Genomic DNA, 26547 nt, shown 5'->3' on the forward strand with positions numbered 1-26547 from the left:
ATTTACTGTCAAAACAACACTTTCTTTTCTATTCTGTGAAAACACACACTTTCTTTTCTATGTATTAGCTTGGTATCAATACATTTCCTTTTTCAAAACTATCTTATCTAGATGAGATGGATTGTTCGAGAGAAAAATGACATTCTCTACCACCGGAGAGTGGAGATGCAGATTGAGCTTTATCCCATGATCCCACCGCCGTCACAAATGTCTTCCAAAAGAAAGATAAGTTTTTCCCAGACATGCAGAAGCTGGAGGAGATTTTTATTTTATTACTATTTGGGTCACAGCTAGAAGGGAATTAACTTGCATGCACAATTGCACATGGATGTCCTCTCAACTGTGGATTGAGATCAGAGGTGAGAAAAGAATAGTGAGCAAGGGGGCAAGAAAAGCCATCACCACCTTTTTTTTTTGTGTGAGATGACACCAGAAGAATTGGAAACCTGACCTGACTGAAGCCTAGCCTAGATTAGCTTAGATTAGATTAGCTAGTGCCTAGTGCATGGAAGAATCAGTCAGTCAGTCACTGTTCCTTTTCTCCATCCTAGTGACAACTACTGAAGCTTACTTAACACTGCAAAAACATATATGCTGATGCTGATGCATCCAATGCCACTGTCTCTAGTTCTCTACCATATATTGCAAAAAGGCAGGTTCTATCAGTACTTGATCAGTTGACATGGGGAAAAAGAAAGAAAAAGAAAAGATCAATGGAGCATGGACATCATGGATCTGATGCTGCTGCTATACATACCCTTTAACTGAATTTCTTTCTTTCTTTTCTGAGCCGATTCTTCCACTCTCTTTTCTTAACTGAATTTTCTGCCCCGGCCTCAGAATTTTCTGCCCCGGCCTCAGGTTAGTTTCCATCGATCCGAGGCGACGTCTCTGATCGACCGTTTCATCATCATCTTGGCCAAACATTTCCTTTTCCCCTGACATTGATCGATCTGAATCATATTCCCTGCGGCCTTGTGCTGAAATGGACCGACGGATCGATTCTCTTGGGACGATTCTTTTTGGCAACTCCACAGTAGCAGCACTCACTCAGCTCACTGCTCACACCTCGATCTGCTAGCCAGCATTAACTAACACTGATCCGAGCTACAAGGTCTAGCTAGTTTTGCTAGGTCACCGATCGACTCCGTGTCTACCATGGCAACCAAGCATTCTTATCCAACTTGAGCAATTTGGGCTACCAGCTACCATTTTGGTGCCCATATCTTTGAATGTCTCCTCATCTTTTTTGAACAAGATCTTTCGGCTACACAAACATGGCCTTTCTAGGTAGCCACCTAGCTTATTTAGCCTATGCCATATTGCCATGCTTAGTCATGGAGGCCACTTGATTTTTCCTACTGTCTTCTATACTTGTTCCTCACAAATTTATACATTTTGCTCCATTTGTGGAATAGTGAAATTGATTCCTCAATTTGTTGTCTAATTTGAGGGCCTTGAGGCACCCATAGGAACTATAGTGAGGTCAATCCGCATGGGGAAGAGGTAAAGAACTCGCCTACGTTCTTCTCCATCGTTCCGACCGAGAGCTAGCTAGCACCCCCTTTTCGTGTGCTCTTGGTGCATCCGATGTCGAAAACACTCAATAAATGCGGACTTCGCATGTTTAGTCACTGAGGCCATCAAACTTTTCCCTCCACAGTCTCTAGTGTATTACATAGTCGCTTTCTCGCAAACTTATTAGGATTCTTTTATGGAAGTTGTGTGTAAAAACATTACATTGAGATGATAGGTGACCAAATTTCTCGATTTGCTTAATACGAGGCACCTAGCTTATGGCGGGATACTTTGTATGGTTGACACGTGTTGGGGAGATCGTTTTGAGAATTGTGTCAAGGATATTTATGAAGTGGGATGCGTGACAGACAAGTGAATGAGTCTGAGAGTGTGCTTCATGCTTTGTCCCTCGACTAGTGTTCGGCCCAACCCGTGTAAAGTCCATAGGAAACCTAGTTTTCATCATGTATTTACTTTTGGTTTTTTTGTCCCGTGACAAATATTTCTTTTTAAAATTTATGGTTCACAATAGTTGCATGTTTTTCCAAAAGGTAAATGGTGAAAAAATGTTGGTGTCCTTAACCAAGGGCACTCTACTGAAGCTTCAGCGAGTCAGTTAGCATGGTGTGAGTGAGGGTGGAGCAAGTGGGCTGCGCTTGCGCAACAAGTGGCCCAACGGACAATCCTTTTAAAAACCGCTCGAAAATCTAGATCTTCTCTTGTGTTATTACTTACGCAATTTATCTATATCCACAAGTTTTTGTAATTTTTCCTTGCAAACTAGTTCAATCCAAATTTCTGAACTTTATTTTCTATACTTTGTCCATCCCAAAATAAGTCTTATTTCCGGACGGATCCAGTTGGAGGGGTGACGGCAGGGTTATGTCATAGAGAACATCAACAGATTTTTTTTTTGAGAGGATAGAACATCAACAGATAGTAGAATTTTATTTTGGATGTAACAAGGATGGCCCAAAGGCGGGCCTGCTGTCATTCTGAGGAAGCCCAGATAAGCTCAGCTAAGCCCGGCCCAACCCATCCTATAAACACAAGCCATCAGCCTCACTCCTTCTCCCCTCGCGATCCCGAACCCTCTCCCCCTGCCGCCGCCGCCGCCGCGCGCCGCCGCCACAAACCAAAGCCCGGCGGAGATGAAGACGATCCTGGCGTCGGAGACGATGGAGATCCCGGAGGAGGTGACGGTGAAGGTGGCGGCCAAGATGATCACGGTGACGGGGCCCCGGGGGACGCTGACCCGCAACTTCAAGCACCTCAACCTCGACTTCCAGCTGCAGGAGGGCGGGCGGAAGCTCAAGGTGGACGCCTGGTTCGGCACCCGCCGCACCATGGCCGCCATCCGCACCGCCATCTCCCACGTCCAGAACCTCATCACGGGGGTCACCAAGGGGTTCCGCTACAAGATGCGCTTCGTCTACGCTCACTTCCCCATCAACGCCTCCATCACCTCGGGAAACAAGGCCATCGAGATCAGGAACTTCCTCGGCGAGAAGAAGGTACTGCCCTTTGTTAGCCAGCCATTCGTCTTGGTTTGTTGCAGATCTTCAGGGTGATGTGTGTGTGTTGTTGGTGTGGTTGGTTGGTTGATTTTATTCTGTGTTGGTGGTTGCAGGTGAGGAAGGTGGACATGCTCGATGGTGTCACCATCTTGCGGTCCGAGAAGGTGAAGGATGAGCTCGTCCTCGATGGCAATGACATCGAGCTCGTCTCTCGCTCCGCCGCACTTATCAACCAGGTGAAAATAAATAGGATTTAGTCTCTTCATTCCTCATGTTACATGGTGGTGATGTCTGCGTAGTTTGGTTTTGTTGTATAGAGAAGAACATGGATCATACTTGCTTATGCTCTTTTACCGGAGAACTATAATGTTAGACGTGCTTAGAAACCATTGCGGTGTTTAAGATGCAGGATGTAGATTGATCTATGGTAGTAAGATCAAATGTTTGCTTGTGCTGTTCAACATAATGCATGGATGTCTGCTTCTGCATGATCTATGGTACTGTCAGTGCCATGATTGATTACTATACACACAGGGATCAACCTGTGGACATTCTGGTGGCCTGAAGTAATTAAATAGCACTCTAGTTCATGTGTCCCTGTGAAGGTGAAACTAGGAGAATTCGTAATTCCATGTTTGGGGTGCACTCATGCATGTGTTGATAGGTGTATCCTCTGCTTAGGCTATTCAACATGATGCAAACTTGCCTGACCAACTTGTGGGTGACCTATGTTATTACTTAAGTCACACTCAATTCATGTGTGTCTCCAGTTATGTGAAGTAGAAACTATGAGAATTTTATAGTCTTGTTTGTGGTGCTCAGATTCATGTGTTGATGGACAGTCCAAATTTGTTTTAACAGTATATCATCCCAAATGATCACCTTTTTACAGTACCGATTCAAAATCTGCAGTTAGAAGGCTATGTGTTTGATTCTAGAACCAAATTTGGTAGAAATGGACCATGTACCACAGTAGTGTTTTTGCTTGTTACATAATGGTGTAATCACTAGAATGATGTTTCCCTTATGCAAGGTGCAAGGTTGTCTTGTATTGGTTTCAGCGTGCAACTGTGACTTGTCCTTCATTTGGGCTCTTGTAGTTCATTTGTTCTGCTATATTCTTTCATAGCTGACATATGCACCCATACTGATTCAAGTCTCGATCTGCTTGCTGTTCCACAGAAATGCCATGTGAAGAAGAAGGATATCAGGAAGTTCTTGGATGGTATCTATGTCAGCGACAAAGGCGCCATCAAGGAGGAATAGTTAGCTTCCTTTCCCTCGGTAGCCAGAAGCAAAAACCGTCCTGGGGATCGTTTACAATTCCTGTTTCCGTCTACTGTGTTCTTAATGTCTTTGGGATTGCACTCTTGAATTTTTTGGAGGACTGATTTTTGTACTGGGGGTTAATCTTGAGGATGCGCAATGGAACATGTCATCATTATCCTACATCTTGTTACTGTGTGATTAGTTAAAAGTTTAGCTTTTCCTCAATGGAACATGCCATCTCTGTGCGATCAGGTAATGTGTGTGCATAACTGCGAGATTACAGTCTTCTTAGGGTAAACCTGGCGATGCCTCAGTTAGGTGACTGAAAGACACATGATAAGTGGATTATACTACACAGTAAGCTGCAGTTATGCGCACACAAACGCACAGTGACACCAAGCTTAATAGGCATCTGAAGCTCGAAGCTTAATACCAGTACTGATTGATTACTGCTCCTTGTTGTATTTCATTTCTTTGAGAATAGCTTAATTAGGTCTCAAATCTTGGGACCGATTTGGCACTCATCACTCCTTCACCTTCAGTAAGAAGCTGAGAAAGGTACTCGCTAAGCTAGCTCAGACTAGTTGGTTGTCCGTGCAGCAACAGTCGCCGCCTTCGGAAGAGAGTAGGTGCACTGCTGCACGGTGACCTCATCGACGGCGAGCTTGTCCGTCGGGAACGGACAATCACTGCCGCCAGCGCCATCCTGCTTCTGCTGCAGCTGCCCGCACGGCGCCGGGGTGACGCCGGTCGACACGCCCTCGACGTCGGCGCAGTTCCACATCACCTTCCTGGGCTTGGTCATCTCCATGGTGACATTGGCCATGCAGATCCCCTTGAACGGCGCGCCACTGATGCCCTCCATCCTCGCCGCCTCCTTCCACACCCCGGTCGCCGCCACGTCCTGGAAGCTCACCCCTTCCACCACCGGCACCGCCGTCTTGTCGTACCCGTCGTCGGGGTGCGACTTGTAGTCTCCGGTCATCCAGAACACCCGCTTCATCCCGGTCAGCGTCATCCTCCTGGCGTAGATGTCCTTCACATAAGCCCCTCTCCCCACCGCCGTCTTGATCCTCACAGCCGACTCCGTGTCGACCGCCGCCACGTCCTCGATCCTCACATCCCTGACCCCGCCGGACATCTCGCTGCCGATCGCCACCAGCGCCGATGTCGGCGACACGCACGTCAAGCGGCGGACAATGACGTGCTCCGTGGGGATCCCGGCGGCGATGCCGTACTCGTCCCAGCCGCTCTTGATGGCCACGCAGTCGTCGCCGGAGACGACGTAGCAGTCCTCGATGCGCACCTGCGAGCACGAGTCCGGGTTGATGCCGTCCGTGTTGGGCGACCTCGTCGGCGCCAGGATCGTCACGCCCTGGATGACGATGTTCTTGCTGTAGACCGGGTGGATGTTCCACGCCGGCGAGTTGAGGAGGGTGACGTTGGAGATGAAGATGGTGTCGGAGCTCATGAGCTCGATCAGGTAGCCCCGGGTGTACTTGAGCTTGCCGGACTTGTATTTCGACCACCATGTCGCTCCCTGCCCGTCGATCGTCCCGTTGTTGCCTGCATTAGAGGATTCAGAATTTCAGAATTCAGAATCAATTGGGCTTCTTGGTTAATTTGGTCAGGACTCAGGACCCAAGATTATGGATGGCCAGAGCTGGAGAAGAAGAAGAGAAAGATGGCCGGAGACGAAGAAGATGATGAATGAATTGGATGCTTACCGGTGATGACGACGTCGGTGAGGTTGGAGCCGGAGATGAGGCTTGTGTAGCGGCCGCCGGCATGGTCGCGGCCTCTGCCGTAGGAAGGCAGCGGAGCGATGACGGGCCATTCGCTGATGTTCTGCCGGAGACGAAGAAGAAGATCACCCGTCAGTCAGAAATTGAAGAAACAAATCTCCCAAAAAGAAATCCGAAACTGAAGGAAGAAATCAATGGCGGACCTGGGAGGCGAGGATGACGGCGTCGGAGTGGAGGAAGAGGGTGAAGTGGCTGGTGAGGTTGAAGGGCGCCGTCAGCCACCTCCCCGCCGGCACGTACAGCATCCCGCCGCCGCCGCCGTCCCCCGAGTACTGCGACAGGTGTTCCACCGCCGCCCGGAACGCCGCCGTGTTGGACGTCGTCCCGTCGCCCACGCCGCCGAACTCCGCCAGCGACGCCGTGTGCTCCCGGCACGCCGGCGCCAGGTACGCGCTCTGCTCTCCTGCTGCTGCCGGGGCGTGGCGGCGCGCCGCGGCGGCCGGAGCGCCGAGCACGAGGAAGACGACGAAGAGGGAGCAGAGGATCTGCTGCTGTCTCGCCATGGTTAATCAGATACGATATTTGTGAGTAGTGAAACAAGAACTGCAGAACGCGAAAAGAAATGGGGAAATAATAAATAACCGAAAGGAAAAGAAGCAATTAATCAAGACGCCATGGATGAATGAATGAAATGGATCGTTTGAGATCGAATCGCAAAAGATATGCAGCGGCAACAATTAATGAATAACAGAAGCGGCTGGCAGTGGCAGCTAGCTAGAGTACAATGCAATATACATACGTCATGGAGGAGCGGTGACGCCTGCAGCGGCGCCATTGCTGCTGCTAGCTGCTGTGTAGATGTCTCTCTGCAGGCAGTCAATTGTTTGCAAGAGGCAGGGGAAGAACTGAAGAAGTGATAGGAGACCCAGCTTATCTACTGCCTCAGTGAACTCTCCTCGTCACCTCGTGTATTTATAGGAGACACCCAGCTTAATTTGTGTTAGCTACTGTCTCTGTCTGACTGTGTGTGTGTGTGTGTATTGAGCACTGTATCTCTTGCTACTAATCCACCAATTAACTCTTCTGCTGCGTCATTTAGCACAAAGTAGTGCTAGCAGCAAGAACTGGGTTTGGTTTTGGCCAGCGTAATCTTTGGTTATTAAATTGAACTTTTACTGCATGTGAAGCCAGTCGTCGTCTTCTTCGTCACGGACGCATGCATTTGTGTTGTGTATGCTGGTTTGGCTTCATCTTCTTCACGGGTGGCCATCGTCCTCTCCTCTTCTTTTACTTTTGGAACAAGGCCACCGGCACCGGCCCACTGATTGCAATTGCATCTTCCACTACCAGAGGAGAGCAGCCGCATATTATCCATCAGGTTGCATTTGCAATGTTGCAAATGTGGGCTTCTAATTCTTGAGATACATAGTTCCACTACAAAAGCTTTATAGAAGTTTGACAGTCAACAAAAGTTATACGACCTATGTTTTGTGAAATGTGCTTTCACGCTGCTGCTACTTGTAATTACTGTTTCTGGGTAATTTCTGTTTTTTCTGTTTCACGCCCTATGTTTTGCATGCCGAGTTACAGAGACAGCGAGTGGTGGCAGCAGCAAAGTTTGGGGAGACCCCATTCATCCATGAATATGGATATATGTTGGGGCGGCAGTAATACAAAGAGGAACAAGAACAGAAAGTGGTGCCGCTGGCCATCAGAATTCAGACAGCCACAAACACACACTCAGAATGCACTATCAGCGAACATTGCAAGAAAAAGAACATTTACTACTATATAGCTGGAGGTGGCGACCAGCCAAACCCAACCACATTGTTACATAAAGCCAAACTGTGACCTGCACTAGCTACAACCAATTGGGCAAACACATCAGCTCATCTCTGGTCGGAACAGAAAAAAAAAGAGAGAGAAGAAATTCAACAATTTTCATTACAATGCCGACTTAAAACTGATGCTTGGCAGACAACGGGGAAATTGGCTACGCTATTCTATATATCTCCTTTCTGGTTTTCTCAAGGCAGCTAGCTAGCTAATCTTGTAGTACAAGGCAGAGGAAAAGATGCAGCTTTGCATTGGTAGTGTGTGTGTATGTATAACCTGTATGTTTCATAGCTCTCTGTAGATGTTCAGACTACTGGTGGTGGTGGTGTCGCTCAGCATTATGTTAATGGCAGAAGCTGCTGCTCCTTGGACAGGAAATGCATCCTCACACGAACCAACTCCGCCCTGCAACGGCGAGACGGCCCAGGCTGCTACATGATCGGGGCAGGTGTCTGAATCTGACTGAGCAAATGCTCCTCGGCGGTACAGCGCTTCGAAATCGCCCACCTCTTCCCATGAAGAAAATGAAAATGGCCCGCAGTCGGTCCACCGCCACTGGGGAACATGAGCATGGGAGCCACGCGCCAGTCTGCTGCCACAAAGATAACCACCATCTCCTGCTCCTTGTGCACCAGGAGTCAGTTCAAGGTTCAAAAACCCATCACACCTTTTACGATTGTTAAGCATCAGTTGGCAGGGTTCATCGCAGTCCTCGCCTATGAGAACATGGAGAGCGACCGCCTCGGCTATCGCGGCACCTTCGTCGTCCAGCCTCTGCTGCTCTTCTTGTTTCTGCCGCCTCTTCTTTTCCAGCTCCGAAATAATTGCAGCAGAGTTTGCAAGCGCTTTCTCTAGCCGGCGCCTTTTCTTCTCGGCCTGCTTCTGCCGGTCTGACTCATCTTTGGCATGTTTCTTCTTCCCTTTCTTCAACACTTGGCCTGCTTGGTTGCCTCCAGCTCTGTCCATCACGAATGCGCCACCTTTCCAGTTTCACTATATCCGAAAGGCTTGTACTTATCCAAATAAAGCAAAATTATGATCTAAAGGAGTGTGTGCCTCGTGCACTGTGTAAAGATCTAATACAACTGTGATTTCTTCAAGTCGAAGAGCTACCTAATAAGCTGTCACAACAGAGTACCTAAATCCACTCAGGCCTCAATCGTCTATTGTTAATCCCCGCGCAAACTTTCTACCAACTTCTGATCCATTTTCACAGTACCAGAATTTATATGAAATCACAGCCAGCCAACTCATAAGAATGTTCTCCTGCATCAAGGAAATAAGAACTTCAGGTGAGAAACTAAGGCTTAAACGCATATATTTCAGATGCTCAAATTAAAACAGGAGAGAATGCAAAGGTGCTTCTCAGTAATCCCTGGGATATATGTGCAATGAAAACAGGTGATACATGCATCAAGTAAAACGTATAGTTTATACGAAGGCAAGCATTCAGATCGTTCAACAGCAGACGGAACATGGAACAGAGTTATAAAGTGCATTTTGTAGTTTGATTCCATTCATTTAAAACGTGACAAACAATTGCAAAGCTAATCCACTAGTGTAGTAAACAGTCAAAACCAACCTAGTGGCAAAGCAAACACCAGTTACTAAAGGTTGCCTTTGCAGGTGTGTAGATTAAACGGTGAAATTCAGCATTTGCTACAACAAAAGTAAAATTGCAGAATTGTCCAAAGTGGGGGGAGCAATGGCTCATCGCTACAACGGAAAATGCTGATACTTCCCTTCAATTTAAATCGTATCACAAGAATTGAAAATGAAAGCTCAAGAACACCCATAGGCCCGTCCAACTGAAATTAAGGAAAACCTGATCTGTAAACTATTGCATCATGGGCTTTCCGAGTTCGATTCACGTACTAATATACTAAGAACTGACACATAAATCATTCCTTAACAACCTCACGTGAATCCATCGAACGCGTCGGGTTTGATGGTCAGGAACTGAAGTTGATCTGGCAATTGGCACTAGTGGAGTAGCTCAAACCATGCTAGTATTGGCAGAAAGATATGTAATTGCCGCGAGATAGCGCATCTAATCTAAGTTCATCAAATCAGGCAGAAAGATAAGCAAACCCAGCGGCCAGAACAGAACGCGGAAAGACCGCCGCGCCTTTTCCAGCAGGCCACGACGAATCCGGCGAGCTAAGCGGAGATCTTAAGCTAACGCCCCAAATTTCTGATGAAAATCCCCGCGAATGAGACGAATCAGCCGCTATCCGCATCGACTGATCGAATTGTACCGAAGGAGGCCCTGGATTAAGCAACCCCAGGGAAGGGAGAGAGGCTCGAGAAAGAAATTACCTTGCTATAGCCCGGGGGATGCCGAAACGCCGCCGCACGGGCGACTACCGGCGGGAAGCGGAACCGCGGGGGTGGGCAATTCGGCGAGGGGGCTGGTCGGATTCGAGGAATTCGAGGAGGATTTGGGGTTGTGCGAGTACGGAGGAGATGAGGGGAATTGGGAAATTTTGGGGAGCCACGTGCAGGGCGCCTGAGGGTTGCACTGCTTAATACTCCAAGTCTTGTTCTTTTTTTTTTCCCTTTCTTCCCAAGCTAATACATTCATTTATATTATTATTCCATTGGTTTTTTTATTTGGATTCTCAGTGGCCTAAAATTGTATCTCACATTTACTTAGCATGGAGCCATAGCTAAGAGATACACTTTTATCTTTATCTTTACGCTTATAAAGATCTGAATTGGTCTTTACACTTATAAAAATCTGAATTGGTGGTCGCGAGTTCACTCAAAGAAAACTACCCCTTAATGACCACTCATTCGATGCATATCACGATCTTTTGACTATGCTTGATTGGTTTTCATGATTTTCAGGATAATTGTTGTTTTCAAAAATAGTATTTGACTAAATTCCTATTTATCAGAAAAATTTAAAAATATGAGTGACACATATTTAAACAACTCATGCATAATACAAATCTTAATTTCGTAGCCGAGCACGACATTTAGCCAGTGTGATATAAATATGTGAAGCTCATCACGAGGAGATTAAAGTGTGTATAGTTCAAAAATGATTCGACAACGAATTTTAAACTATATTTTCCAAGAGTTGGCATACTTGGACATGACATGTCCAATTTGTTGCGGGTTATGTGTCTTTCGCCTACAAGTATTTGCCTGGACACAATGATCAAGTGCTAACTAGGATTGCTTGACAGTAATTTTATATGAACCCAGAGAGAAATCTGTCAGCTTTTTGTTCATGCAGAATTTCATATGTAAATCATAATATCTTATATACTCCATCCATTCCTAAATAAGTGACTAGATTTGTATAGACTCTTATGAAAATTCACGTCACTTATTTCCGGATGGAGAAAGTACATTATGCGGTTAATTAGAAATTGCTGGTGCAAATATATACCAATTCTAAAGAAATTTACTGCAAAACTAAAAAAAGAAAAAAGAAAAACGGAAAGCTCGAGTAAAGTGCTGAGACTATCACACCTGGTGCAGAGAGTCAGGGACCCAGACCCATACCCAGCCAGTGACCGACAGGTGGACCAGGCCTACCATGACCTTGCAGCTGCAGCGATCCGCGGTCGTCTCCGGCAAGGCGCCGGAGATGCAGCAGGAGGTGGTGGCGCACGTCTACGACGTGGCCTGCAGCGGCGCCGAGGGCGGCGGCGCCACCGTCCTCCACATCAACCGCATCTTCAAGGACGGCATCGGCCTCGGCGGCATCTTCCACACCGCCATCCAGGTACTAATTCCGTAATCCCTTCCATTCCCCACCGTCCTCTGTGTTGTCTGTGAGGCCGCGAAGAAGATATGATCTTCAGACGAATGGATTTGTCTTCTAGGGAATGAAAAAGTGTGTTCTTTTGGTTAGGTTTTGTGTGCGCAACCCTTCGTTTTCAGTTCTGCTGAATGCTTGGGTGATTATTATTTTTCATATGGAATTGGCAATGTGTAAAACGTCTGCGTCTGATCGGCATCTCCAAGTGACAATTTTTACTTGATGAAGGAGTGCCTAGAACAAATTTTATATCTTAATATGCTGAATGGGGAACTTTTAGGTTTTCTGTTCAGCCAGTTGGGCTGCTGAATGTTGAGCTTTGGTACAAGAAGTGTCAGAATTGCCAAGGATCAAGCGATGCAATGCAAGGGTATGATGCACACACACTAACATGCACACCAATGAAACATTTTTCCTGTCGTCTCTGCGAAGGGAATATTGACCTACTTACTGCTCCCTGATGAAAATTTTCTGGTTCAGAACACCAACCAGATTATGCATGGTGTGGGCATGACCTTATGAGGGATAAAACTTGCTCAAGTCTTCATTGATGGATTAATGCATGTCCAGTCTTGACCACTTAGGCTCTTTGGTAAGATGGTGCATCGTTATTATTGATTAACTCTGCGTGGCAATTACAGGTCTATGGAGATGAAGAATGGTCATTTGGTTACTGCGAACAGGGCAGTGGGGTTTTTAGTTGCCCTCCATGCAAAAACCCCATGTACACATTCCGTGAGTCAATTGTGCTGGGGAAGACGAGCTGCACTATGTTTACAGTAAATCAAATATTGCGGGAACTCAGCTGGGAGTGGCCTGGAGGCTCATACGAGCTCCTCTCAAGAAACTGCAATCACTTCTGCAATGAGTTCTGCGATAAGCTTGATGTACCAAAACTTCCAGGTTCTTTACACTTTTTTATGTTTTATAGTCAGCCAAAATGTGCACGTTTTCCTTCTGATGGTAGTTGCTGACGGATAAATGTGCACTCTCTAGTGAAAGACAGTCTGTTGAAGAATCCTAATGTTGTGATTTCTCTGGACTCTTAACATAATCTGTTTTGGAGTCAATTAGTTCAGAAGTTGCAACAATTCTTTTTACATGTTCAGGTTGGGTGAACCGCTTTGCTAATGCTGGAGATGCAGCTCTAGAGGCTGCTGAAACTACAGCAGTAAAGGTTTGTTTGCGTTGTTTGCTTTTCTGCTAGTTTTATGTTTCCGCTAGGATTATCTGACTACTTGAGCTATCATAAGAATTTGTTATGTCCCCCCTCGGAAGTCTTATATATCATCTAGTTTTTTTTTCAGAACCTGAGTCCTCGTAATTGGGCAACTCAATATCAAGTAAATTGTGTGAACCTGTGAATCCATCCTTGGATCAATCAAAGATGGTCATTCAACATCAGAAAGATTGTGAACCTGAACATTAATCATTAAATGAATATTCATGCTAGCTGTTTAAAATCTAAAAGAAAATTTCAGAAACTACTGTTGTTTATTGTTTATGTATCAAGGCACGTACAGTAATCAGGTGCAATCTTTTTAATTTTCGTTCAGCTAAAGCAAGCAAAAAAGGAGATTTTTACTGCATGCAAAGCAGCTTCCACGTATTTGACCGGTGCACCGTCAGGTACACCTCCAAACGCAGAGGATACAAGTGGCTCAGCAAGCAACACTCTTTTCGAGGGGACGTGGATCAGAAGTATCATCGGCATCAGTATGAAGCCATCAAGGAGTCTAATGAACGATGCATCATCAAGTTCATCCGATGAATCATCTGATGACGAGAGCGAATCAGATGGTAAACAGCCTGATAGTGGCCAAGCTGAGGACCAAAAAGATGGAACACAAGAGCATAACATGGAAAGTGAGAATGGACCACAAAATCATCCATGAAGTTCACACACCATGATGTGCAGAAAGAGGAGTATCCTTTCCAAACTGATAAAGAAAATTACACAGTGAGTGATTTACAGCAGACCCTAATTACACAGTCACTGATATTCACTTCTGATCAAGGACTGGAAGTTGAGACAAAGCCCTGAGGAGTGCTGAAGCGGCGGAGTGCACCACAATCTGTGCTATCCTCAACTTTACTTGCCCACGACGAGGCATCGGACGAACTTCGCTTTGCCTTTCAACCTTGTAAACTCTGACGAGATGGACGGCACTAACTTTCTTGCCCATGTTGGTTTAGGAGATATCAGTGAGCTTCTTTGCTTGCTTGCTTGAACTTGTGCTTAAATCTCTTCTCCCTGTGTGGTCTATTTATAGAGGCTCCAAGGAGTCTTATCAGGATGCAAGACATGACAGCTAAATTCTTGCTTCTTTGTCATGTTAATAGAGGGCCCATTGTCTGTATTTGAATGATGTTTCATTTGAATATAAATCTTGTAGTGCCTGTTGGTATGGAGAAGCTTCTGTTGATCTGCTTTGTTTCAGGCATGATTCGGCTGTTTGTCTCTGTCTATCTGCAAATCTTTGACTCTTGAACTGACATTGTCTGCACCTGTTGGATCAAATGACAGATAGACTTGTCATTTTGGACACCTGTGATGTCAGGTACATGTATGTTGAGAGCAGAGAATCAGTTGCCAACCTGTGATGTCCTAAAATCCAGAGTTTTTGCCAATCTGTGATTTATGATGATGCCTGTTAATTAGGGGCAATCAGAAGGTTCCTCGTAGCAACACTGTCTCATGTTTGTTGCTAATCATTCGCACCTGCCCTGCCATTGTCCTGTCTCTGTCTAATGTAGATGTTGCAGTGTTCTGATTGGCCTTGACTGTATTGAGGCTCAACACCTGTACTCCTCCCCCCTTGGATGACATTTTCAGTCAACCTTTTCTTAATAAGTTAACACAGGGCTGTCTCCTATGATTGGTGGGGAGAGAACTCAGCATTTCTTGTTCAGATGCATGCCATGGAAACAATCTGCCGGCGAAGGTAAAATAAAACAAATGTAGCCGACTGAGTATAGTTAATGACACTCTGGCCGGCTGCATTTTGTCTTGTTCTAAAAAAAAACAGTTTTTAATCAAAACTCCTTTTACATGATCTCTATTTATTATTTTTTGAACTTGAGAAAGGAACATTATCAGTTGCATTAGAGAACAAAGATGTCCACGTCATGAGGTTTTGGTCCCTGGTTCTCTTGTGATCCAACGCTTGGTCCCAACAAAAACAAGATTTTGGCATGGCGCCGGCTCTGCTCGTCATCCACTCCAACCATTTCTCACCTCCTTCTTCTTCTCCGGCGCCGATCTGCTCTCGCCTCCGGCCGCTACCATGGCGGCGGCCTCAATCCCCGCTCCAGCGCCGCCTGACCATCTCCCACGATGACAACAAGAAGAACAGAGAGCGCTTCTCGTGCTCCCGTCTCCGCCATGTCCGGCCGCCTTCAGCCGCCAGCGCGGTGGCGAGCACCATCATCGCCGCCGGCGACCAGTGGGGCAACTGGGCCTTCCTCCTCTCCGCCGCCGCATTCGGCACCTGGTAGAACTCAGCTTGGATTCATGGGGGGCGCCGTGGTGTTTAATTGATTACTGAATGGATGTGGTTTGATGGGATTCAGGGCGGAGGAGAGGACGGCATGGGGGGCGGCGCTGAGCGGGGCGCTAGTGAGCATCCTGACCGGGCTGGCGGCGACGGCGGCGGGGCTGGTGGCCCCCGGTTCGCCGGCCAACGGCGTCGTCATGGAATTCCTGCTCCCCGTGGCCGTGCCGCTGCTCCTCCTCGGCGCCGACCTTCGCCGAGTCGTCCGCGCCACCGGCGACCTCCTCAAGGCCTTCCTCCTCGGATCAGGTTGGTATTGGTGACCACCCCCAAAACAAATCTCTCTTCCGATTATTGCCACTGTTTAGAAATTGGGATTAGTTTATGGCTGAATTCATGTGGTTTAATTCGATGCTAGTTGCAACTATAATTGGAACAATGGTGGCTTACCTGTTGTTCCCGATGAGATCACTGGGCCAAGATAGCTGGAAGATCGCCGCCGCTCTCATGGGGAGCTACATTGGCGGAGGTAATTAACCATCTATGGATTACATTATGAGATGATCTACTCCAGTATACATTTGATTGATCTGAGCTTGTGATTGATTCATGGCGAAGCGGTAAATTTCGTGGCGATCTCGGAGGCGCTGGGCACGTCGCCGTCGGTGCTGGCGGCGGGCGTGGCCGCTGACAACCTCATCTCCGCGCTCTACTTCCTCGCCCTCTTCTCCCTCGCCTCCAAGATCCCGCCGGAGCCGAAGAAGACGACTGAATCCGAACCCCCCACCGGCGCCGCCCCCCTCCGAGAAAAACCGTCAATGTCGGTGGCGGAGGGCGGCGCGGCGCTGGCGCTCTCCTTCGCGATCTGCAAGGCGGCGTCCGCGATCTCATCCACGCTGGGGATCGCCTCCGGCGGCACGCTACCGTGCGCGACGGCGCTGGTGGTGCTCCTGGCGACGGCGTTCCCGGGGGCCATGGGGCGGCTGGCCCCCGCCGGGGAAGCCATGGCGCTGGTGCTCCTGCAGGTGTTCTTCGCGGCGGTGGGCGCCAACGGCAGCGTGGCGGACGCCGTGACCATGGCGCCCGCCGTGTTCGGCTTCGCGCTCGTCCAGGTCGCCGTGCACCTCGCCGTCGTCCTCGGCGCCGGCAGGGTCCTGGGGATGGAGAGGAAGGCGCTGCTGGTGGCGTCGAACGCCAATGTCGGCGGGCCGACCACCGCGGCCGCCATGGCCACCGCCAAAGGGTGGAGCTCGCTCGTTGTTCCTGGGATCCTTGTGGGCATCTTCGGGATCTCCATTGCCACGTTCCTTGGCATCGGATTTGGCGTCTTCGTGCTCAAGAGAATTTCGGGCTTTTAGTTTTTTTGAACGATGTTCACTGTGATGATCAAGTTTGTAGAACTAGAGTTTTTATTCTTCCTTCCGAAACAGAATTTTCAGATGAAAATCAAAATTGATTCCAAGTGACGCAAGCTCTATGATTCCAATCTTTTATATCCTTGTGTGCGTGCGCGCGTGCAAGTACAAGAATTTAAAATCGAAAGGAATACAACTTCTTGATAAATCCACGACACTTGTTATGAATCGAAGGGAGTACTTTTTTAATAAAAGTAAAAGTAATGTGACATATGCGTGAGCTTTGGGATGGTAACATACTAACATTAACATTGTAACAATTTTCTAGCACATGGTAGCACAACAAACATTGTCTTCTAGAACAACCATACGGCTATATAAATCGACACAAATAACCTGAAAAACGAAGATTTTGACAAAACTAAAAGCTCCACCATCCCACAGTACTACTTGAAAATTAACGTCATTAAATCCACCATTTGCATTTTGTCATTCTTTAATGTTTTTCGCGTTCATATTAGACCTCTATTCTTTTCCGGATCATATTGGGCCTTCAGTAGATTTACTGAGCAGGCCCATCAACTCCTTTAGACTCATCAATCTAGTGGAGAGGCCCATTAACTAGTGACACTGCTGCCTGATTCTAGTTTCTTGGCCTTCTGGGCTCTGGCTGCCGGAAAGCCCGCATTACCGCCTCCGGCCCGGACGGGAACAAGGGAACAAAAAGGCGCTTCTCCGGGGGTCTCTCTGCAAATCGTCTCTCCGCGTTGTCTCGTCTCGATTCTCTTCTCGCTCTCGAACACCCCAACGAGAGGACCAATCTCCTAGGGTTTCGGCTGCTTCCGACCGAGAGAGGAGATGACGACGGCGGCGCGGCCGACGTGGGCGCCGGCCAAGGGCGGGAACGAGCAGGGCGGCACGCGCATCTTCGGGCCCTCCGGGAAGTACTCCTCCCGCGACCTCGCCGCCCACACCTCCCTCAAGCCCAGGTAACAATCAATCATCGATCCTCGACGCTGCGCCGCGCTTCATTTCCCTGGGTCTGTATTTTTCTGGTTGGCTGGGTTCGAGATCTCAGGCGCGCGCCGCCCCACCTTCGATCGGGTTGGGGGAAAGGGTTAGGGTTCGTCCCCTTGGAGAATTTATTGGGTTTCCGGTGGCTTCAGATCGCGATGGCTGTCCTCGTACGATTCTGGTGCTGTATTATTGCTATCGACAGACGCCCATCATCACTAGCTCTTGCATCGTTGCAGGTCGGGTTGGTGGTATATTGCCAACTCTCTGTAGTGGTTTTGCATCCGATGAGGGCCTGATTTGGCCCTGTACAACCCACTTTGCTCCTCCAGTCGTTTGCAAATGGGTGCAGCGTCTGCCATTTGATTCTAGGTTGCTAGGATCAGGTTAATTTCTCAACAATTTGACAAACCCAGCTAGTTTTCTACTGTGGCTAGCAGCGTAACTGACCTGATTATCTGCGACAACCTTAGGAAGTCTAAATTGAGTTTGGAGCTATTTCTTATGTCCATGGTCCACAGTACAACCAGCCTAGCTATTTGTTATGTCCAAGGCCTGCAGTACAACCAACTGTTCTGCATGTTTGGAGCCGCGATAGCTACTTCGCTTGTAGTGTAAACGTTTTACAGAATTGTCTAAATTGGGTCTGCCGTTGCTGCTGCCTCCAGACTGTAACTTAAGTACCATAAGCAAGGTTTGTCATGGCTCATATGTTCTTCCTCATTGGTGTGTATTACCTGTTAACCAGAACAACAGACAGCGTATTATATGGCTAAACTATTGATTCAGTCTTCACCTGATTGTCTTATTTCTTGATCCTGTAAAGCCTGAACAAAATGGGGTGGCAGTTTTAATTTTTTTTTCTGAGATATCTCCTCCCAATGCATACTGACCATTCCCCTCGGATGTGCAGAAAAGAGGGACAGCAAACTCAAGAGGAGTTACAGAAGAGGAACCTCAGGGATGAGCTTGAGGAGCGTGAACGCAAGCACTACTCGTCCAAGGATAAGTCCTATGTTGGTAATACCTATGGGTCTATCTGCACTGCACTTTCTCTCTCGTTTCTGCAGATCTGGCTTCCATGCTGTTTATCTTTTGTTGTGACTTTCTATGATTACCTACCTCTAAATTGTCGTCCATGTGTTCATCCTCTCATCTTCTTGCAGAAGACAGAGACCGGCGAAAAAGTTCGAGCTTGCTCCTAGAAGGTCGGTGACAATAATGCTGTATGAGGATCTGTTTATGTTCAGGCAGCGCAGTGATTTACTTACTCTGTTCTTCTGGTAAATGCAGGTTCTAAACGAGATGCTGAGGATAAGATAGTTGCACGAGAAATCGATGCAGATGACTCTGACATGGAGCCCAAAAGTGATGATGAAAGGTTTGTTCACTTCGTACTCAGTCGTATATTAATCATGCTGGTACAGTACTTATTACATCTTGTATCTGCGTTGATAAATTTACTTCTTGCTCAGTTCCTAAAGTATTACCCACCATAAACTTTGGTATTAGTTAAATTATTTTAGTCAGGATGTGTTCATGGTGAATGGTCAAATGTCAGAAAAGAATGACGTAACAACTGCCTTGACTTCTTTTGGATATAATATCTGTTTATTTGAGACTATTTTTTTGTTATAACTCATAGAATTGCAACTTCTATTCAGTGATGAAGATGATGACGATGATGACACTGAGGCTCTAATGGCAGAGCTCGAGAGGATTAAAAAGGAAAGAGCCGAGGACAAGCTTAGAAAGGTTCATTGTTTTCTTTACTATATTTTTTTAAAGATGGTCCATTTCTTTAAGTTTAGAAATTTAATTGGAAGTACACACATGCTCGGTGCAGGAGCGTCAGCAAGCAGAAGAAGAGGCCAAGATGAAGGAGGCTGAGCTCATGCGAGGAAACCCACTAATCAATATGAACAACTCTGGCTCCTTCAACGTAAAGAGAAGGTTAAGAAACTGCTGCCTATTTTATCATGTTACTTATATATTTTTAAGAATGTTGCCATGCTTTATGGTGGGCTTAATTCTGTTCTATTTGTGTGTTCATTGCAGGTGGGATGATGATGTTGTATTCAAGAACCAGGCTCGTGGAGAGATCAAGACGCCAAAACGGTTCATCAACGACACCATCAGGAGTGATTTCCACCGCAAGTTTCTGCATAGGTACATGAAATGATGCTGTAGTATGATTTATGTTGCCTGGCTGGGTACCTTCTGGCCTCCTGGAAAGACCTGTGATGTTTCTGTACTCCAAAGATCAATTTGTATGACATTACTGTAACATATGCTCTATCTGGATGGTGATATTTTTACCCTCTTCGTAAGAGTAAAGAAACAACTACTTGTGTATAACTGATGCCGCGTTGAAACTTTGGTATGCCTTTATTAGTATTTGTTCTACGAAAATTCTTTCATCAGAGGTTCTCAAGGCATATTTACTTGGTCCATGCTTGCTGATTATATTATCTAATTTATGTTTTAGCTGAATATCCTTGAAAATCTATTTGCTCATTGGCGTTTTAAAGTGAACTAGCAACTAAAGTTCATTTTCCATTTGTGGTTCTTGCTTTTGGTTGATTTTTTATTAGACTAGAGGTTGTGAGAGAGAGTTTAGCCGAGCAAAGTGGCAGGTTACCCTTTGCCCTCTGTTTCCGTGGCATTGGAGTCGTTGTGCTGCTCGGAGAGTTATATCCTGGTTCTCTATTGTTCGCTGGCTACCTTCTATGGGGCTGGTCGAAATGGACTGGGTGAACATTTCTTTGTTAAGAGATACGGATATAAGAAGTCTTAAGTCCTTTGATTTTGTTCATTGATGTTCAGATATGTCCTGTTATTGAACGCTATAGGTCTTTAGGTTTATTCTACTCTGAATATTGAATTGGTAGCAATTTAAACAGAATAAGTCCTCGTTTCTTTGTGATCTCTTTTTGTTTGTTCGGTTTTGCTATGCACAGACGGTTACGGGTATATTTTGGATTGTTGCCAAAATACACTTTGGTTGCTTTTGTTTTTGTCAACTTGTGGAAAGCAGAACCTTGATCAATATTTTGGCTATCCAAATTTTTGGTAGGGCCTTTCGCTTGGAAAACGTTTTGGTTCGTCGCTACTTTCTCTGGCTTCAAGTGCTACTTTCGTTGTCTTCAAGAGAGTCTAGGAGGATATTTCTTTGTTCAGAGATCTTGATAGGTTGTCTGAGCTGTGTTTTCTTTTGATTTTGATGATCGATGCTCAGATAACGTCGCTGGTTATCGAATGAACCAGCTCTTATTATTTCCCCTTATTTTGGTTTGTTTTTAGTGTGGAATGGTAAATCTTGAACAAACTGAAATGAATGAATCGTTGTCATACTTCCGGCTCAGGGACAATGACTCCTGAATTAGAAACCGATCATCCTGAATTAAGCAAATACGATGAAGGATTGTTGTTGCGGCCGTTGTCATCTCGTCCACAAGTACAATGAGAGGTGGTAACCGGGAAGGCAACGGCCACGGCCACCAAGCCGGCTGAGTGACGACAGCTGCTCCGCCACCTCGTCGTCCCTATATTTTCCGGTGTAACACGCCGCCCAAATCAAACGCATGTTTCACGCATCCCCCATTAGTATGATGTCCACTAATCTTGTTTAGGAATCATAATTTTTTGGTGTTTGAATTTGTCGCTGTCTTGTTTTTCGTGTTCAGCTACACGGGTTGTTTAACAACCATTATGTGGGAAATGTTAACACTGACAGGTCCACATCGAGGAATAGTACTCACTCTCCTCCATTAAGTGACTTTTTTATTACGTGTATTCAAACATGTTTTCTACTCACTCCATCTCATATTAAGTGATTTTCTATTACATGTATCTAGACACTTTTTAGACATAGATACATCCATATTTGGGCAAATTTGAGTCATGTGACGGAGGAAATATATAGATACGTTCATATTCAGACAATTTTGAGTCACTTAATATGGACGGAGGGAGTACTATTTAAAAATATTCCTTTTGAGTTCAACCTAAAGGTGATCGGCGATTAAGGGCCGACGCAGAAAAAATAATATAAGAAGGGTCAGAAAATAAAATATGATTAGTACATAGGTATTAATAAAAAATAAAAAATACATAACTTATTGTATACATACACAGAGACTTGAGCAAAATTTATAATTCGGGGGAGGGGGGCCGACGCCTCCAGTACCCATTTTGTCAGGATGACAACTATATTTCGGAGGGCTTAGGGGGGGGGGGGGGTCGGTCTAAACTCATTTTGTACAAATTATTTTTCGGGGGGCGGGGGGGGGGGGGGGGGGGGGCGGGCTACACCCATTTTGTCAGGATGGCAACAGGGGTAAAAGGTATGCCTAAAGTTTCTTAAATGGGACAAAAGAGGTAATTTTAAAGTATAATATCTCATTACTAATCAAGGTGGACAAATTGATCAAAGGCTATAATATAATCCCGCACCATCGGTACAACTATAAGTTTTTAAGTGGGCTCATGTCTTGACAGAAATAACCAATAGTTAAAACGTGCCTATTGCTCAATATTCAGTACTAATCAATATTCACAGGCGGCTCAGATCTATACATGCCAATGATTAGAATATAATCCTGCAGAACAACTGCAAGCTAAAAAAAGTACGCAACTTCAACGTAGAACGCCTTGACGTAGAGGTCATGCCACTGGATCAGCAACACCACGGTCTTGGCGGCAGGTTCATCCGGTGGTGGGACCAGAATCAGTACAAAAGTTCCTCTAGACGTGGACGATGTACATGGCAGGCCTTTATACATGAGCTCAAGCTTGACACCCGCCGGCTGATTATCCATCTCATGCTCTTGTTCATTCTCACTATGTCTGCCTCTATCTTGATCACGAAGGCATCATATGAAGCCTTTAGGCCACTCCCAAAGTTCAAGGTGTAGTCCTTACGTACGTACCTGGCAGGGATGGATTACCTGTGTGCAAGAGCTGCAAGCAAACTTACGTACGTACCTGGCAGGCACTAGCTAGCTATAGCCTAGGCTAGAGCGTGCCTAGTACTATATCATCCCGCGACTTCAGAGCTAGGCTAGCGTGTACACACAAAAAAGCAACCTGATCGACGAGAGGATGATCTTCGTTTTTCTATACTTTGGAACGATCGGTCGATCTTAAGGCTAGGTTTTTTTTCCTTAGGGGAGGGGGGGCATTTTGTCAGGATGTCAACAGGGGTAAAACCATGTCTAAGGTCTTATGAAAGATTGTTTTCTAATCCATCTGTGGTCTTAAGATCGACCAGGGGTAAAACAATGTCTAGAGTCTTATGCAAGATTGTCAGGAAACAATGGTTGCTTTTAATAAGTCTTATGCAAGATTGTTGTTTGATTATTTGGTTTTAATTCACATCAGATTTGTGTTAAAGGGGTCGATCGGCAAAATATCTTAAGCTAGCTAGCAGAAAATAAATGTGCAGGTTAAGCCGTTTCCTTTCTAATACATCTGTGGTCTGGAGTGGGAATATGGAGAGGTGGTTATGGTTGTTATCCTGGCCATGAAATCAGTTTCTAATTTCTCTTTAGTATTTCAGTACAGATTGCATGGGCAGCTTTCACACAATTATTAACCTTGATGCATGCAGATATGTCATTTCTGAAAACAGCAATGCAACTAATTAAGGTACATTGATAGAAGAATAACTTGATAAATGGCTTCAAGTAACATCAAAGGAATAAGGGCATCTCCAAGGAAAACCCCCCAAATCCTTCCCATTTGGCCAAATCTGTCCATACGAGAGTTCAATAGCAAAATATACAATCCAATGAGATTATTTATACCCTGATGATTTTAATTGCTTGGCCGATCGGCTACTATATGTGGCTAGCTAGCTTGATAGCTAAAACAGAGGCAAGTCTTGACTTGGGCGCGCGAGCAAGATCAGCGTGTCTTGTGGGACCGTGGGCAGCGGTTGTTACGCACGGCAGCGCATGCAGATTTTAGTTGGGCCCGGCCACACGACTATAAGCAAAATCTGCGCTGTTAATTCCTGTGGACCGTCAGCAAAATCTGCGCTGTTCGATCGTGTCTCACCCGTCATAATTTTACTTGTGTCATCCTCACAGGTGGCTGTACGTACGTCATGTGTGTGGTCCAGGTTGTTGATGAATTACCGTTCCTTATAACACGAAAAAGGACACGACTCTTTTGGTTCAAAGTTGGTGTGGATTTATTTTTTCTCGGAATTAAAGCACAGAAGCACCTCCCGTAGTTAGCTCTCTGACATCGCTAGCTCATGGTCCGCGTGCCCATTCACGTACGTGATGGGTGATATTTGAACCGAGATTAATTTGTTCCAGGTAAGGTAATGGACTGGGAACAACTTGCAGCTGCAAGCCAAGAAACAAGATTATTTTCACCTTTCCCCTCCTCCTCCCCCTCCTCCCCCTTGCTAAGTGTAATAAGAATGTGGATTGCAGAGTTTTATAGAGGTCGAATGCTACATTGTGACATTGAAGATGCAGAAATTAATGAGAGTCCTTTTCTGATAATTTCAAATAGACATTTTCAATTGCTTTATATATTCTCTATTCCTAATATACTACATTTCTTGTGTTTCCCTCTTTTCTGGCATGTAGACCATTTGTGAGGATGACACAAGTAAAATTATGCACCCACCTTCTGGTCTGGTCTTACATTGGGGCAGCATGCATCTGGAAGAAATTCATATCTGCTGATTGCTACGAACGAGTTTAATCATAAAAACAATGATTGCTTTTAATAAGTCTTATGCAACAAAGACAAGTCATCATGAACAACACCATTCCATTTCCAACAAGAGGAAATGCAACAGTAACAAGTAATCAACACAAAACTACATACATTTTAATCTACTAATTGTCAAGACCAAATGTTTGGAGAGGGACGTCTCTTCATGGAACCAAGCACAATGAATGGAATCATGCTATGCTAGAACAAAAGCAAAACAAACGGAAAAGGCAATCCGTAGCTCCGAATGGAAACCCTATACAGACCACAGGCGCAGCTAAACTCGACTCATGAATCAGCCACCGAAGAATGAGAAGAAACCGCTTTTCTTCTTGGGCCTCTCCTGCTCCTCGACCATGACCGCCGTCATAGCGTCTCGTTCCACCAGCCGCCATGTCGCCTGTTCCAGCGCGAGGCCAGCAGGTGTCGGCGGGTCAGTCAGCACCAGCGGCACGCCCCTGTTCGTGCTACGGATCACCTCTGAGTCCTCTGGAACCACGCCTAGCAAAGGCAAACCGAGCATTTCTTGCACGTCGAGGGCCGACATCATGTCCTCCCCTCTCACCAGGTCTGGCCGCACTCTGTTGACGATGATCTTAATGTCCTTGATGCCGTCACATTCCAACAGCCCCGCCACACGGTCAGCGTCACGGAGAGCCGTTATGTCGGGAGTAGTCACGAGCACCGCCTCTTCTGCAGGGGCAATGGCAGTGACAAACCCGGCATCAACACCTACATGGCAAAGCAGAGTTAAGCAACCTTACATATGAGCAAGTTGCAGGTGCCAGCCAACTGCATGAAACAGGATTGAACCGCATACTGCAGAGGCTGGCAATCAGACTTGTTACATAACTGCTACTAATGGTATGCAAATTATACAGAAAGATGCAGAAGTTTACTCCATTACAGATACATGACAGTACTATGCAGTCAGTTAGACGTGACAGGCAGTGAAACATAGTGCTTGAAAGTAAGAAATGCAACTGAGGTACACCGATAGGACAATAACTAGATAAATGGCTTCAAGTAACATCAAAGGAACAATGAAAAATACCTATAAATGGCCCAAATGTGGCAAATCAGAATATCCTTTTCTTAGCGTGCAATAGCACTCTAGCAATCTAGCATCATGTAAACAATCAGAATACATCCTGGTTCCGAAATTCTTATAATCAAGGGATGGACAAGCAAGAACAGCATCAACATCCCAATCAATCAGTAGTTGCATTTGTGAAGCAAACAAAGTGGTTCCAAACATCCATGATGATTCTGATATCAGCAACTATATGGTATAGCAAGTCCAAGCACCACATTGTCCAATAACAATCATACGACTAACTGATTGGACCATACTAGAGTATGTGTTATGGCAGAATCACATATGATTAGTTTGAGATGGGCGTGGAATTTCGCAATTTGGAACAGCTGGGGGGAGCAACATCAAATGCCGAAAGGCGGGTACAGCGGTCTGACCTGCGGGGCAGTCGATGAGGATGAATGCGGGGGGTTCGGCGGAGCGGCGGAGCGCGTCGGCGACCCAGGTGAGGGTCTTGGAGCCGAAGGCTAGGGGCAGCTTGGAGCGGGGCTTGGAGAGGCAGAGCAGGTGGAGGCCCTGGAGGGAGCGGTGGCGGATGAGCGCCTGGTCGAGGCGGCAGTCCCCGGCGAGCACGTCGGCGGCGGTGAGGTGGACGCGGTTCTCGAGGCCGAGGAGCAGGTCGAGGTTGCGCAGCCCGGCGTCGGCGTCGACGGCCACCACGGGGAGGTTGAGCCTGGCGAGGGAGGCGGCGAGGTTAGCCGTGGTGGTCGTCTTCCCCACGCCGCCCTTGCCCGAGGTCACCACCACCACCCGCGGGGTCGGGCCCGACAGCTCCGGCGCCGTGCGCCCGTTGTACCGCGCCGAGGCCGCCGGCGCGGGGCGGCGGGCCGGGGGCGGAGGCGGAGGATGGGACGGCAGGAGGAGCCGCGGCGCGAACGCCATTGGAGCTCTCGGGCTTAGGGTTTGGGGAAGATCTCAGGAGGTGGCGGCGGACGGTACCATGGCTGAGGCGACTAGTCCCAGGTCTACAGTGGGAAGCACCTACAGTACTAGTGTGATCTTCAGCAAGAGAGTAAATTGCAGTTTGTTAAGAAGATAGTACTAAGCACAATCATTTTTTAATTTGTTATTACTCAGGTGATTTTGGATTTTTAAGAGAATACTACGGCCTAATTTAATCCCAGTTGCACCCAAAGCACAATCTTTTTGATTTGTTACTCAGAACTCACTTGACAATGAAGATGCATCTCTGT

The 26547-nt window shown here is 46.5% G+C and overlaps 7 protein-coding genes across 11 annotated transcripts; 4 read left to right on the forward strand and 3 right to left on the reverse strand.

The window, feature by feature from the left end:
• Window positions 1–1575: 1575 nt before the first annotated feature.
• On the forward strand, window positions 1576–14086 carry LOC100845322 (desumoylating isopeptidase 2). Of its 3 annotated transcripts, XM_024457568.1 has the most exons (5): window positions 1576–1581; window positions 11454–11624; window positions 12302–12563; window positions 12770–12837; window positions 13217–14086. In XM_024457568.1, exons 2-5 carry the CDS (start codon window positions 11487–11489, stop codon window positions 13553–13555), a joined length of 807 nt encoding a protein of 268 aa, XP_024313336.1. In that variant the 5' UTR covers window positions 1576–1581; window positions 11454–11486; the 3' UTR covers window positions 13556–14086. The 3 variants fall into 3 exon arrangements, with proteins under 3 accessions (XP_024313336.1, XP_024313337.1, XP_003557265.2); XM_024457569.1 differs by lacking the exon at window positions 1576–1581 and having other exon boundaries at window positions 11365–11624; window positions 13290–13504; XM_003557217.4 differs by lacking the exon at window positions 1576–1581 and having other exon boundaries at window positions 11368–11624.
• On the forward strand, window positions 2573–4529 carry LOC100845011 (60S ribosomal protein L9). Its single transcript, XM_003557216.4, has 3 exons — window positions 2573–3032; window positions 3149–3271; window positions 4218–4529. Exons 1-3 carry the CDS (start codon window positions 2670–2672, stop codon window positions 4299–4301), a joined length of 570 nt encoding a protein of 189 aa, XP_003557264.1. The 5' UTR covers window positions 2573–2669; the 3' UTR covers window positions 4302–4529.
• On the reverse strand, window positions 4706–7112 carry LOC100839267 (probable polygalacturonase). 2 transcript variants are annotated; one of them, XM_010229831.3, is made up of 4 exons: window positions 6849–7112; window positions 6253–6597; window positions 6032–6152; window positions 4706–5870 (listed from the first exon to the last, which is right to left on the reverse strand). In XM_010229831.3, exons 1-4 carry the CDS (start codon window positions 6882–6884, stop codon window positions 4885–4887), a joined length of 1488 nt encoding a protein of 495 aa, XP_010228133.1. In that variant the 5' UTR covers window positions 6885–7112; the 3' UTR covers window positions 4706–4884. The 2 variants fall into 2 exon arrangements, with proteins under 2 accessions (XP_010228133.1, XP_010228132.1); XM_010229830.3 differs by having other exon boundaries at window positions 6253–6600; window positions 6849–7111.
• On the reverse strand, window positions 7813–10398 carry LOC104581664 (MADS-box transcription factor 8). 2 transcript variants are annotated; one of them, XM_010229832.3, is made up of 2 exons: window positions 10205–10398; window positions 7813–9151 (listed from the first exon to the last, which is right to left on the reverse strand). In XM_010229832.3, exon 2 carries the CDS (start codon window positions 8849–8851, stop codon window positions 8171–8173), a length of 681 nt encoding a protein of 226 aa, XP_010228134.1. In that variant the 5' UTR covers window positions 8852–9151; window positions 10205–10398; the 3' UTR covers window positions 7813–8170. The 2 variants fall into 2 exon arrangements, with proteins under 2 accessions (XP_010228134.1, NP_001303842.1); NM_001316913.1 differs by lacking the exon at window positions 10205–10398 and having other exon boundaries at window positions 8171–8851.
• Window positions 14087–14615: 529 nt separating the features above from the next.
• Window positions 14616–16625, forward strand: LOC100839574 (uncharacterized membrane protein YjcL). The gene is made up of 4 exons (XM_003561185.4): window positions 14616–15154; window positions 15234–15463; window positions 15573–15683; window positions 15773–16625. The coding sequence occupies exons 1-4, from the start codon at window positions 14856–14858 to the stop codon at window positions 16510–16512; spliced, it is 1380 nt and encodes a 459-aa protein (XP_003561233.1). The 5' UTR covers window positions 14616–14855; the 3' UTR covers window positions 16513–16625.
• A 630-nt stretch (window positions 16626–17255) lies between these two features.
• Window positions 17256–19935, forward strand: LOC100845619 (protein CWC15 homolog). Its single transcript, XM_003557218.4, has 7 exons — window positions 17256–17498; window positions 18437–18543; window positions 18690–18731; window positions 18817–18904; window positions 19188–19278; window positions 19370–19476; window positions 19582–19935. The coding sequence occupies exons 1-7, from the start codon at window positions 17368–17370 to the stop codon at window positions 19703–19705; spliced, it is 690 nt and encodes a 229-aa protein (XP_003557266.1). The 5' UTR covers window positions 17256–17367; the 3' UTR covers window positions 19706–19935.
• A 4306-nt stretch (window positions 19936–24241) lies between these two features.
• Window positions 24242–26357, reverse strand: LOC100846439 (putative septum site-determining protein minD homolog, chloroplastic). Its single transcript, XM_003557221.4, has 2 exons — window positions 25732–26357; window positions 24242–24990 (listed from the first exon to the last, which is right to left on the reverse strand). Exons 1-2 carry the CDS (start codon window positions 26234–26236, stop codon window positions 24554–24556), a joined length of 942 nt encoding a protein of 313 aa, XP_003557269.1. The 5' UTR covers window positions 26237–26357; the 3' UTR covers window positions 24242–24553.
• Window positions 26358–26547: the final 190 nt, after the last annotated feature.

Source organism: Brachypodium distachyon, chromosome 1 (genome assembly GCF_000005505.3).
Source record: "Brachypodium distachyon strain Bd21 chromosome 1, Brachypodium_distachyon_v3.0, whole genome shotgun sequence".
Lineage (NCBI taxonomy): Eukaryota > Viridiplantae > Streptophyta > Magnoliopsida > Poales > Poaceae > Brachypodium > Brachypodium distachyon.